Source organism: Alosa pseudoharengus, unplaced genomic scaffold (genome assembly GCF_046254945.1).
Source record: "Alosa pseudoharengus isolate Yale_2024_CS ecotype anadromous, Long Island Sound unplaced genomic scaffold, YU_APseudo_1.1 YU_APseudo_1.1_scf_12, whole genome shotgun sequence".
Lineage (NCBI taxonomy): Eukaryota > Metazoa > Chordata > Actinopteri > Clupeiformes > Clupeidae > Alosa > Alosa pseudoharengus.
The window spans coordinates 34,797,832-34,810,331 of record NW_027468587.1 but is presented as its reverse complement, the minus strand read 5'-3'; the positions used below and the strand labels follow the sequence as shown (position 1 = coordinate 34,810,331).

General features: G+C 45.8%; 1 protein-coding gene across 1 annotated transcript in view; it reads left to right on the top strand.

The window, feature by feature from the left end:
* The window catches only part of ephb6 (eph receptor B6), a 34,536-nt gene that overhangs the window by 5,428 nt on the left and 16,608 nt on the right, over nucleotides 1-12,500 (top strand). Inside the window, exons 2-5 of the mRNA XM_076281052.1 lie at nucleotides 6,754-6,818; nucleotides 8,759-9,031; nucleotides 10,130-10,293; nucleotides 10,766-11,061. Coding sequence (XP_076137167.1) covers nucleotides 6,756-6,818; nucleotides 8,759-9,031; nucleotides 10,130-10,293; nucleotides 10,766-11,061 — 796 coding nt within the window. The 5' untranslated portion in view covers nucleotides 6,754-6,755. The remainder of the gene's footprint in view (nucleotides 1-6,753; nucleotides 6,819-8,758; nucleotides 9,032-10,129; nucleotides 10,294-10,765; nucleotides 11,062-12,500) is intronic.

Genomic DNA, 12,500 nt, shown 5'->3' with positions numbered 1-12,500 from the left:
AGCCCACTAAAGGGTTAAGACCCCCCCCCAGACGGCACGCAGGGGAGACACGCTGACCTGGAAAGCCCGAGCCCCCCTTGTCAGACAGAGCAGCAGAACGAGGGGCTGCACACGCACAGGCACCAGCCACAGAGCGATGTGAACACGGAATGGGCACGATGACCCCGGCGTCTGGGCCCTCCGATCTCACGCCAAGGAGGCTGCACAATGCAGCACACAATAGACTGAGAGGGGGCAAGAAGCTTTTAAGCCAATCAAGGCACAGTGGACTCCATTTCTGTGTTTGACGCACGGTGCGGTTCACGGAGCCCAACTCAAAAGACCCCCTTGTGGTCAGAGAGCTGCTCCAGATTACCAGGCAGCAGTGGGTTAAATACTCTCTTTTCAACAGTTTAAGTCCAGCCAGAGGTTTTCATAACTTCGCCTGACATGTTCATACTTATTTCTGGAATTGCGTTAATCTACCCTTCTCTGTATGCCCTCACTCTGTCATGCTTCTCTCCTCTCTCACTCCCTCTCTCTCTCCCTCTCTCTCTCTCGGTTTCTCTGTCCCTCTCTCCCTGGACCTGTGGTTGAGTATAATGATGGAGAGCAGTGGGCTCTGTCCTGAAGTGACTGTCTGTGGAGAGAGACATCTGGAGCGTATTACCGTACGGGGAGCAGGGACGTGGATATGCACTAGAGCACAGCCAAACGAGCGCTTATCACACGGGGCCAACCAAACACATCTGCCACTGGGTGACGGCCTGTTGTTTTAAACTGATAAGTTATTGTAGGCTGTGTGGGTGGGTGTGCAGATACATTTTTGTGTTTCAGTTGTTTGTATTATTTCACTCTCTGTGTGTGTGTGCGTGTGAGTGTGTGTGTGCGTGTGCGTGTGCGTGTGCGTGTGCGTGTGCGTGTGCGTGTGTTTGTGTGCGTGCGTGTGTGTGTGTGTGCATGAGTGTGTGTGTGTTTGTTTATGGGTGTGTGTGGGTAGATCTGCTGTGAGAGGAATATGTGTGTGTGTGTGTGTGTGTGTGTGTGTTTGCGTGGGTGCCTTGGTAGACTGAATCAGGAGCAGGCCCAACACAAAGATTGCATCTCTCCAGATGGCGACTCATCACTTTGGCCTGAGGTTCCAACTTTTTATCAGGGTCAGTGGCGGCCACAGAACTAATAGCCATCACAGCAGCGTGCTTTAGTCCGACCCTGACAGCCAGGCCTCTTGTTTTTTGGCTGTTTGTGCCGTGTTGTATGTGGCAGGAGATGAGAGTGAGGGTGTGTTAGAGGAATATGTGGAAAGTTACAGCAACTGGCATTCGTTAAGCTCAGTTTTACAGTTATTGTAGGCTGTGTGCGGTGGTTGCGTGTATTTTGAGTATTGTTTTTTCTCTCTCCTCCTTGATCCCTCCTTTTGTGCGTGTATGCATCTGTGGGTGTCTTTATAGGTGTGTCTGTCAGAGTGATGTGCATGTGTGTGCATGTGTGTTTGTATTGTTTGTATGTGTGAGGTCCCATCCAGTAGGTCTGGTCTGGTCTGGGAAAAGGTGTGAGAGGATGCCCGTGTGAGTGAGCGCCGGAGTCCTCCTGTATCTTGTCCTGTGTGTGTTCCTTTTGACAGTAGGTGCTAAAGTGCAGTCTGCTCAGCTCGAGTGTACAGTGGTATTAACATTGTAAGGCTTTGTAGTGGTTTGTGCTCTGATCAGGCAGAAACTGTGGAGAGGCACATTAACACTTCGGAGGCATGAGTACGACATAGCACCAAGTCTCCATTAGTTTCTCTCTCCTTCTTTCTGACACACACACACACTGAGACACACATACACTCACACACACACACACAAACATATACTGAGACACACACACACACACACACACACAAATACACTGAGACACACACACACTCAGAGCGTGTGCATAAGGCTATTATGCATTCATAGCCAGGGCTCTACTTAAGGAGCACACTGAGTCAGACCACTCAAGTGAACACACTTGAAAAGAGAAGCTAATGCAACACCCCCATACACTATCAACACCAGAGAGGAGAGAGAGGGAGAAAAAGAGATAGAGAGGGATAGAGAGTGAGGGATAGAGAGAGAAAGAGAGCGAGAGAGAGAGAGGGATAGAGAAAGAGATAGAGAGAGAGAGACCAAAACAACTCCTACACTCTACTTTCTTACAAACTATATGGAAGGGGTGTGGGGTGGAAGGGGTGAGGTGTAGACGAGAAGAGGCTCTGGAAGTACACACTCAGAGATTGAAGAGCATTAATATTCAGACACAAAAACTAAAATCACTACCTCTTCTCCTCCTTTCTTCTGCCTCCCTCTCTCACTTTTTTTCTCCCCTCGTGTCCCTGTGTCATAGTCCTCCTCAAACAAAGTCACTTTCCCTCTATCTTTCATCAATAATAAAAGACAATGTATCTCCTTGTTTAAGGTCTGTCCAAAAGCCCACTGTCACTTCAGAGATGAATAATGGAGTCCCAACGACTCAAAGACAGAGAGAGCGAGGGAGGAGAAAGGAGAGAGAGGAGGAAGTGTATGTGTTTATAAACCTGGCGAGGAGAATGACCAGATAGCACAATGCATTACGGCTGCACTTAGGGGGGGAATTGCCAATACAGCAGTTTTTACTCTCCATCAGGCCCAAGTCCCCCCTCTCTCTCTCACGTCTCAGCGCAAGTTGACGACGAGTGTCCATTTTTAACCTGCGAGGACAGGACAGCACGCTCTGTCATCTCTGCTGATGCGCGCCACTCTGCTGCGCTGTGCTGTGCCGAGCGTGAGGGCCTTTGGTGGACTCCATCATGAGGAGGCCCAACACAAAGATTGCATCTCTCCCCAGATGGGTGTGTGTGTGTGTGTGTGTGTGTGTGTGTGTGTGTTTGCGTGTATGTGTGTGTGTGTGTGTGTGCATGAGTGTGTGTGTGTTTATGGGTGTGTGTGGGTAGATCTGCTGTGAGAGGAATATGTGTGTGTGTGTGTGTGTGTGTGTGTGTGTGTGTGTGTGTGTGTTTGCGTGGGTGCCTTGATAGACTGGGTGCCTTGGTAGACTGAATCAGGAGCAGGCCCAACACAAAGATTGCATCTCTCCAGATGGCGACTCCTCACTTTGGCCTGAGGTTCCAACTCTTTATCAGGGTCAGTGGCGGCCACAGAACCAACAGCCATCACAGCAGTGTGCTTTAGTCCGACCATGACAGCCAGGCCTCTTGTTTTTGGCTGTTTGTGCCGTGTTGTATGTGGCAGGAGATGAGAGTGAGGGTGTGCAGTATTGCGTGTCTTGAATTTATCGCTGTTTCTTTTGGAAAACAGGTTGTTCCATGATTTGTTTTGATTTTGGTTGTTGGAGATATGATATTGCTGTTGTAACATTGACAGCCACTATATGTTTCAAGGAGACAGTTTTAAAGCAAGCCAGAAAACTAAATCAGTTTAAAGTTAAACAATCAACAGGAATCATCTGACTTTAATGGATGCATTTGAAGACAGTTGCTTAAGTTATTGTAAACAATACAAGTTTTTAGAGAGTTCCTTTTTCTGAATTAGTCGTAAATATCTCTGAGGTATCTAGTCTTTTATTTATATAATACAATAACATAAACTAACATAAAAGTTATAAGAATGTGCTAAATACTTTTTTCCTTTCACTGAGTATGACGTTGGAAATCATAAAGTCTTCTGTACACCCATTTTACGAGTGAATTATTTTCTAATACCATGCTAATCCATAATAATAATGCTGACATTCCAAGCAGAGCCCTAGTTACAGACTCATGAACTACATTATTGCATAACTTAAAGCATGTACTGTATCTATCAGCAGTAGGAGAAGCTTTTTGATTCTGATTTATTTGTTTGTTTATGGGTCACTTAATTCTCTGATCCCAAACAAAATAATGCGCTCAGGACACTGACGCAAATTGATGTTTTGGACAGATCAACTAATATGTTATTGCTCTGTTCTTAGGTATGAAAGTGCTATGGAAAGTGTTGGCCTGAAAGTGTTTAAATGGTTATTTTGGACAGGTCAAATTAAATCTCAGAGACTGATTCAAATTAATGTAAAAAATGTGGTTAATCTAAATGGATATTTTGGAGAGGTCATTTTAAATCGCACAAACCCTACTCCAAAATACTGTATGCCCACTTCATAATCTGTATATGTGTCTTTTGGATTTCCTCCCATCACCCTACAACATTGGCTCTTACTAGCATTGAGTGCCTCCCTTAGTGGCCACAATTAATTCTCTGGACCAGCATTAAAATAATAGCATTTCATCCCTAAACTACTTACAGTATTGGTGCTTTCCCATTTTAATTAGAATACATGGCTTTTTCCCCAGTGGTCACTCTGTGTAATCCTACGTTTCTACTTTTAGGATAGTTAAAAATATACTTTGTCTATGATTTCAGGTCCGCGGGCCGGAAGGTTGGAGCGGCCTCATTAAACCTCTGAGCTCCATGGCGATTGTGTTGCTGTGTGACAAACTCTATTTTTAGCGCTGAGAGTTCTATTATTTATGTACTCATTCATCCATGGCACATAGTAGAGACTTAATTACATGTGCAGACGGAGCCGTATATATCAGAAGTGAATGGGGATGCTTTATTGAGCAAGAAAGACTGAGAGATCATGAATTAATGTGTCATGGAAAATTCAGCCTGATGTGCGTGTGTTTCTCGATGTCTTTGTGTGTGTGTGTGTGTGTGTGTGTGTGTGTTTGTGTGTGTGTGTGTGTGTGTGTGTGTGTGTGTGTGTGTGTGTGTGTATGGGTCTGTGTGTATTTTTTCAACTTTTCCCCCCATAACAATAGAACGTATCAGTGCTTTTCTGGCATTGCCTACACCACTAATGATAATGGTCTTCTGATGAAACACTGTTTTCAGTGTCCTCTGGCCAGTGATTTTGTGTTCTTTGCAATTTTCCAAGAATTTGTTGCTGTGTTAATAGCGTCAGCAGTTGTAGTTTGGCAAATAGCACTGTTTAGCACTTTTACTTTTTATCTTATTTTGTAATACACTGCAATCTACAGGTTACAAAAAGATATATTTTTAGATTTCTGTAGGAATCTAAACAAAGCAGCCGGCTATGTTGAATGGAGCCCCCTACCCTCAGCAGCATAAATCAAAGGGCTAACTGATGTTTACAGCTAACCCCTCAGCTTTGGGATTATGTTATATGAATAGCCAGGTCTGACACATGCGCATATGGTCCTTCAAGACAAGACCAGAGGTGCATGCCAAGTCCACATACTGTAGGTTCCCTGCATCATGTTTGCATCATCAAAAGGCACATTCATTACTCATGCGCTCAGCACAGGACCTCAAAGCATGGGAGAGGAGGGGAGGAGAACAAACACGCACGCACACACACGCACACACACACACACACACACATGCATACACATGCATACACACACACACACAGATACACACACACACACACACACACATGCATACACATGCATACACACACACACACAGATACACACACACACACACACACACATGCATACACATGCATACACACACACACACAGATACACACACACACACACACACACAAACTGCATTTCTGAACAGCACTCTGAGGTTAAAGGCATAAACATGCAATGTGGAATGTGATTTGAAATCACATGGTTTCGAAAATAGCACTGCTCTGCATGGGATAACATTTGGCCACCGGAAGCCCAAAGGCCTTTTAGTCTTTTGGCACCTGCTGCCCTTTAGCCTTGTGTTATTTTCACTCTTTCAATGTTTTTAAAAAAGGCTTTTTTTGCCCAAATTGTATTGTATTTACATGTGCACACACACCACCCACACGTTCATATATACTGTACATATATGTGTGTGTGTGTGTGTGTGTGTGTGTGTGTGGACATGTGCATCCACAAATACACACAAACTCACTTGAAGAAACAAGCACAGAGAGAGAGAGAGAGAGAAGAACTGAGACAGACGGGGGAGTGAGGGATTGAAGAGGAGATTTACAGGGTCTCCATCTGTGTGCATAATCTAAAAAAATCTCTTTACGTTTCAAGAGAGGGGGAGTGAGGGAGAGAGAGAGAAAAGAGAAGAGAGATGGGGGTTGGGAGCGAATGTAGCGCTAAGCTTCGAAATAATATCAGTTTCTCGGTTTTAAGGGCCAAGGGGGGGGGGGGGGTGAGGAATTAACCACACACAAATGATGTTATCGTCCTCTACTTTTCCATCTCTTCCATCTCTCTGTATCTGTGTGTGGCCATGTGACCGAGCCACTGTTTGTTTGGATAGCATGACACACTTTTTGGGTGACATGGACGTTCATGTGACCCAGGCCACCGCCCTGATAGAGCTCAGAGTACTTAGCCTGTCATGTGGAAAAATATGTAGCATTAAATAAATTTGATACATTAAAATTTCATCATAGAAATTTCAGAAATTATTCATTTGTAAACAGTATGATGAATTCTTTCTATATATAATTTCTCTCTGCTTGTTATACACTTTTTCTTTCTAAATCATTCTCGTCATTCACGTATAGTGTGCTTGATGTACACGTATAGTGTGCTTGATGTACAACCATTGGAGATGTTGACATGTTCTAGTCCATTTACCAAAGATGATTCAATTGCACATTTACATATCCTTTTCTCATGCAACAGCATGTGTAGGACTGCAGTTTTACTATTTCATGAACTGAAAAGCTGTTTTTACATGTGACGAGTCCACAGTCTGAGATGACAATGAAGGTAATTCACCACCATGTATCCTCTTGTCTCCTTAGTGATGCTGCTGGACACCACTGAGTCCACCACGGAGCTGGGCTGGACCACCTATCCTGACACGGGGGTGAGAGTTTTATCCATCTGCATGGCCCTAACCTGTGCACCTTGGACAATTGCGCGAAAAACAATTACCCTGTGGCTATCTAAGTATATGAATCACACTGACTGCACAAGATGGAGAATGTCACTCTTACATTTTAAAGCAAAATGTGACATTTTCTTAATGACTGACTGTATTGCTAATGGCAAAGCATGAAGCATACTGATAAAAATAACTGCATAATAACCAACTAAGCATTTGAAGCTAACATTAGCCATACCACTTTATGAAAATGAAGTCATTCAAGGATGATGTTAAGAGAAATGCCCTCATTAGCATGTTATTTTTTAAAGCTCTGGGTCAGTGAGTACGCTATAGCTGTAATGAAATCCAATTTATTTCACTTGCGACACTGTTGGGATGTTTTATCCACTGAGTCCATGTGTGTGTTGAGTATGTGGAGGGGCCACAGAGTAATGGCTGGGTGGCGCATGGCTTTGCATGAGTGTGTTTTTCAAGTCAAAGAAATGAAAAAGGACGCCGGGTTGGGAGATATGCTTATTTGACCTGGGGCACCATGCTGTGAAGAGAAAAAAGGAAGACAGGAGAGAAAGAGACTTTCCCATTAACTCTTTCTCTTCTCTCTTTCTCTCCTGCTCTGTCGTTCCTCTTTCCCTCCGATCTCCTCTTTGAGATGGAGCTTCTATTCTTGGCCGTGTTCTGAATGTGGGGCTGCTGCTGATGAGGCAGTGGATGCTGCCAGACCAATGAGATCTCAAGCACATCTGCCCTGAGGGATAAACCACCCCTGATATTCACTATAGAAAAGCAGCTGTCACTCCCCACTCACTTTATTTTCCCTACTAATCACTATTCTATCTATCTATCTATCTATCTATCTATCTATCTATTCATCCATTCCATCATTCATCCATTATAATCTAACCTAAGTATGTGTCTTTGTGACCTCGTGCTACCATACTATCTGATGACTTGTTTGGTCAATATAAGTTCATGTGTCTTTATTTAGGTCTTCCTATGTCTTAATCTCACATTGACTCATCGCTCTCTCTTCCTCTCTCTTTCTTTCCCTCCATCTCTCTCTCTCTCTCATGACGTGTCCATTTCCCCTCAGTCTCCGTTGTCCTCTTCCTTCTTCTTCACTCAGGCCACTCATTTCCTCATCCTTTCCTACGATCGGTCACTCTGAAGTGATCCGATGCATTTGCGTAGATTTCACACCGATGACTTCCAGCATGTGGGATGGCTGTCTCTCCTCCTCCCAAGCTGTTTACTTTATTTATACTCCTCTAAGCTCTGAGAAAGGAGCAGAGGGAAAAGACAAAAAACGGAGGAGAAAACAAGGAGCCAGAGGGAAGAGGAAAATAATAAATGTGCCCAATTTCATATTTCATGGACCTATAGAACTGTGCCACTGCCTCCACAAACATTCACACGCACGGTATACTAGGCTACAGCATGCGCTGAGAAGTCCATTATGATTTATGCAACTGCACATTACTTTCATTGCGTGCTCCTTTGCACAGTATATTTTTGCACTACTTTGGAAACAACAACAAATGTTTTCCATTTCTGCCCGTGCTTCCCCATCAGCATCAACTTTTATTTGCCTGGAAAAAAAGTATAGAGTTTAAGGTGCCCTGGGAGAGAAGATGTGCAGCATTTAAGATCTAGCATTTAACCATACACGTGTGAGATGAGTATGAAATGCAATGTGACTATGTAGGATTAACTGGGTTGTGCAGCACTGCAAAAGTGGGACTGTGTATGGTATTAGTCCACTTACACACTCAAAGAAAGCTGCTGACTAAACCACTAGGATGTGCCGCCAGCTTGGAGTCCTCCTGGTCAATCACAAGCTTCTGCAATGCCCAATACAATGCCATCTGGGCCTCGGCTAGTCTGCGCTGACATGCTATATTCTCTCTGGTCTTGTTCCCCAGTGGGATGAGGTGAGTGTTCTGGACGACAAGGGCAAACTCATCCGCACTTTCGAGGTCTGCAATGTCAACCAGAACCCCCGTGTCCAGGACAACTGGCTGGCGACGCCCTTCCTCTACCGTCAGTCCGCGCCGAGAGTTTTCGTGACGCTCCGGTTCTCCGTCCGAGACTGCGCCAGTCTGCGCACGCCATCCCCGTCCTGTCGCGAGACACTCACGCTCTACTACAGACAAGCCGACTCCCAAAGAGAGCTGGAGAGGACCTGGGGTTCTGACGTGAGTACTCTTCAGTAAACTCCCCCGACCATCATGCATCAGTAAAAGATGTTCAGCTAACAGTAAACGTTTCTGCATGCACGCCAGCTAAGAAATGTAGACTGGGGGGTAGATATAGAGAATCCATTGGCAGCCAACTCTACACTCACAACAATTATGCATCACCCTGCAATCAACAATGAGCCATCTACTGGAATGAGCGGGCTGACATTTACATACGAATCTTCAGATGAGCCAGACGATTTTGTATTCTGTTCTTGCAAACAAAATAGGCTACCAGTCCATGTTTTCAACCATGAAGCCGTCCAAATCGTTTCAGAGAACAAAAATGTCTGTCTTCAGGAAATGTTAAACGTAGACCAGGCAGCTTAAAGAACTATGAGGAATTCCCATCCCGTTTCACAGTGCCATTTAAAATATGCAGCTCCTAGTTCCCAACATGCTGACTCTGGCTGAGGCAGGAAGAGTGCAATGCCCCAACTGCATGGACAATGTTATTTGTAATGGAAGGCTTATGGTTTCAGATGCAGGCCTGTGTTGTGACTTGGACAACACCATCAGTCCCTGTCTAGCATTATCTGCTTCGCCTCATGGGATTTGTTGCATCTAGAAAGCACATTTCTCAACTTGTCCTCTCCTGATGTTTGTGTGTGGATGTGGGGAAACACTGGGCTTCTCTGGTCTGAGGGGCCATCACCAAATGTGTTTGTGGATGATTACATTTCTCCTCAGGGAGGAATGAAGACGTTAAAAATGCAAACAGGCGCTCAGCCAGTCAGGCCACGGAGAGCCGGCATCTGCGCTCCTCTGCAGCCTGTTCACAGGAGCGGCTGATGGACAGCAGGTCTGCTGTACTGCAGTGTGGGGGGGGGGGGGCTCTCCTGCACTGAGCAGATCCTCTATACTCACCCCCATGCCGAGCTCAGATTAGCACGGACATGTTTCTTCCATCCTTGAGTGGAATTGCTACACGAGTGACCTTCTGCTGGCCTGGACTGCTGTTTCTCCATCACTTGTACCATGAGTCTCACTATGTGTCTCTTTTTTCTATCTTTCTTTCTTTCTTTCTTTCTTTCATTCTCTGTGTCACTCCTCTAGTCATCCAATGGGGAGACACGAGAGGGCTGGGTGAAGATCGACACCATCGCGGCGGACAAGAGCTTCAGCAAGGTGGAGCCCAGTCAGCCGCACCAGTACAAGCCGGACCGCACTCGCCGCATCAACATCAAAACCCGCAGCTTCGCACCCCTCACGCGCAACGGGTACCATGGCAACTGCCCTCTGACCCTCTTCTCATGTCGCCCTGGAAACCCCTAGTACCTGTTGACAGATAATGTGCTGCCGTCTCCTCTCTGATGGGCGAGATTAAAATCGTGTGGTGCAGCAGACTCCCAGCCCACCTAGAGACACTCACACTTAATCACCTCCTCTGCTCCAGTGTTTGACATGATAAGCTCAGCTGCTGAGTAGCAGAGGAAGAGAACAGGACAATTGGTCTCAGAGTTCCTAATAATGCAGAGGGAGGCAGATGCTAATCTAATCTAATGCTAATCTATCTATCGATAGATTGCTAATAACAGACTGTGGGATTTTGTTTTTCTTTGCCTCCCTCTGTTTTCTACATCCTCCCCCAGTTGCCATCCCCCAATCAGTTTCATGTTGGTTTGGTGTCGGTATTGGTAATATTCCCAATGTGGTATTTCTAACACCATTTTGTCTATCTGTCTCACTCAGGTTTGTCTTGGCGATAGTGGACAGTGGGGCCTGTGTTTCCCTCATGGGTGTGACCGTGTTCTACCGCCGCTGCCCGGCCACCAGCCGCTACCTGGCCTCCTACCCCGCCACGCCCTCCGGGGTGGAGCCGACAGCCCTGGTGCCCGTGGACGGGGTCTGCGTCCCCAACAGCCAGTCGCAGGGTGGGGCCGGCCCACGGCTGCACTGCAACGCTGAGGGGGAGTGGATGGTGCCTGTGGGGGGGTGTATGTGTGAGGCAGGCTACGAGCCCAACCAGAACAGCTCAGCCTGTCTGGGTGAGTTTCCCCCGAGATTCAGAGTGCACTGCATGTGTTCGGTGGTTTTTGTTACCAGAGAGTAATCTGAGAACCTTCTCTGCTGTCAGAATGTTTTGACTGAAAGCATGAGTCCGTAATTGTAAAATGTCTCTATGTGGACAAATATTTAAAATGAGGCCAAACAAATCTGTAGTGGTTTGTTTTCTGCTTTTGCCTCTGCCTCTGTTCCCTGCCCCCTGTTGGTCTTAGTTCATTAACACTCACTGGAAAGACACAAACAAAACAACATAAACTCACCGGACAGACCCAACACAAACACAGACCACACACTACAAACACAAACAAACATACACAAACAAACATACCCAATTTAGTCACCACTGTGCAAAACATTTTCTGAGTTCTTTCCCTTTTTACTTTGGATACTTTTGGACTTGTTAGGTTCAGTAGCTGACAGGATCAATAGGGGGGACCCCATGTCACTTCAATCAGTCTGTGAGCTTGACGGGGGGGGGGGGGGGGGGGGGGGGGGGAGGGAGGCTGCGTGAGAGCAAACCAGGTCTGTGATAATGCTCGTGAGGAGCAGACAAAAGCACCAGACTAATGCTGTCCAGTAATTAAGAGCTTGTGTGTATACATGATGTATGGACGGATCGGAACGGTATGTCACTAGTGCCACATGGTGGAGTAGGGAGGGAGGAAGGACATTGGATGTAAGGAATGTTGATTCTTGTGTGTGTGTGTGCGTGTGTGTGCATGCGTGCGTGCACGCATGCCTGTTTGTGTGGCGGTGTGTGTGTATGTGTCTGTGTGTGTGTGTCTGCATGTGTTTGTAAATGTGTTATTTATGCATTTTTGTATTTGTCTGTGTGTGTGTGTGTGTGTGTGTGTGTGTGTGTGTGTGTGTGTGTGTGTGTGTGTGTGTGTGTGTGTGTGTGTGTGTGTGTGTGTGTGTGTGGTAAGAGAGAGGAAGAAATATCAGAAAAGACAGCCCATGCCGAGTTTTGTTCAAAAATGATAATGCATTTTGTCTGAGCTGAAAGGACCGGACAGAGACTCTCGGGAATTAGAGTCATCAACAAGTCTCTGTGGTGGACAGAGTCCAGGAGACTGGCAGAGAGAGAAGCGCACTTAATAAGAGAGAGAGAGAGAGAGAGAGAGATGGAGAGAGAGAGAGATGCAGAGATTTAGGGGAACGAAAGGAGGAGAGGAGATCAATATGATGGAATTAGTGAGGTTAAACTTCAGGGGGAATGTGGCTAAGACAAGCAGTTTGGGGGAAATCTTGATGGAAAGAATATGAAAGAAAGAAAGAAAGAAAGAAAGAAAGGGGAAAGAGGGAAAGAGAGAGCCAGCAAGAAAAAAAGAGATGTGACACATTTAGGTCATAGTGATGTAATGGCCACTCGTCTGTGAACAAGTGACAGAAACCGCAGGGGAGAGAGAAAGAGAGAGAG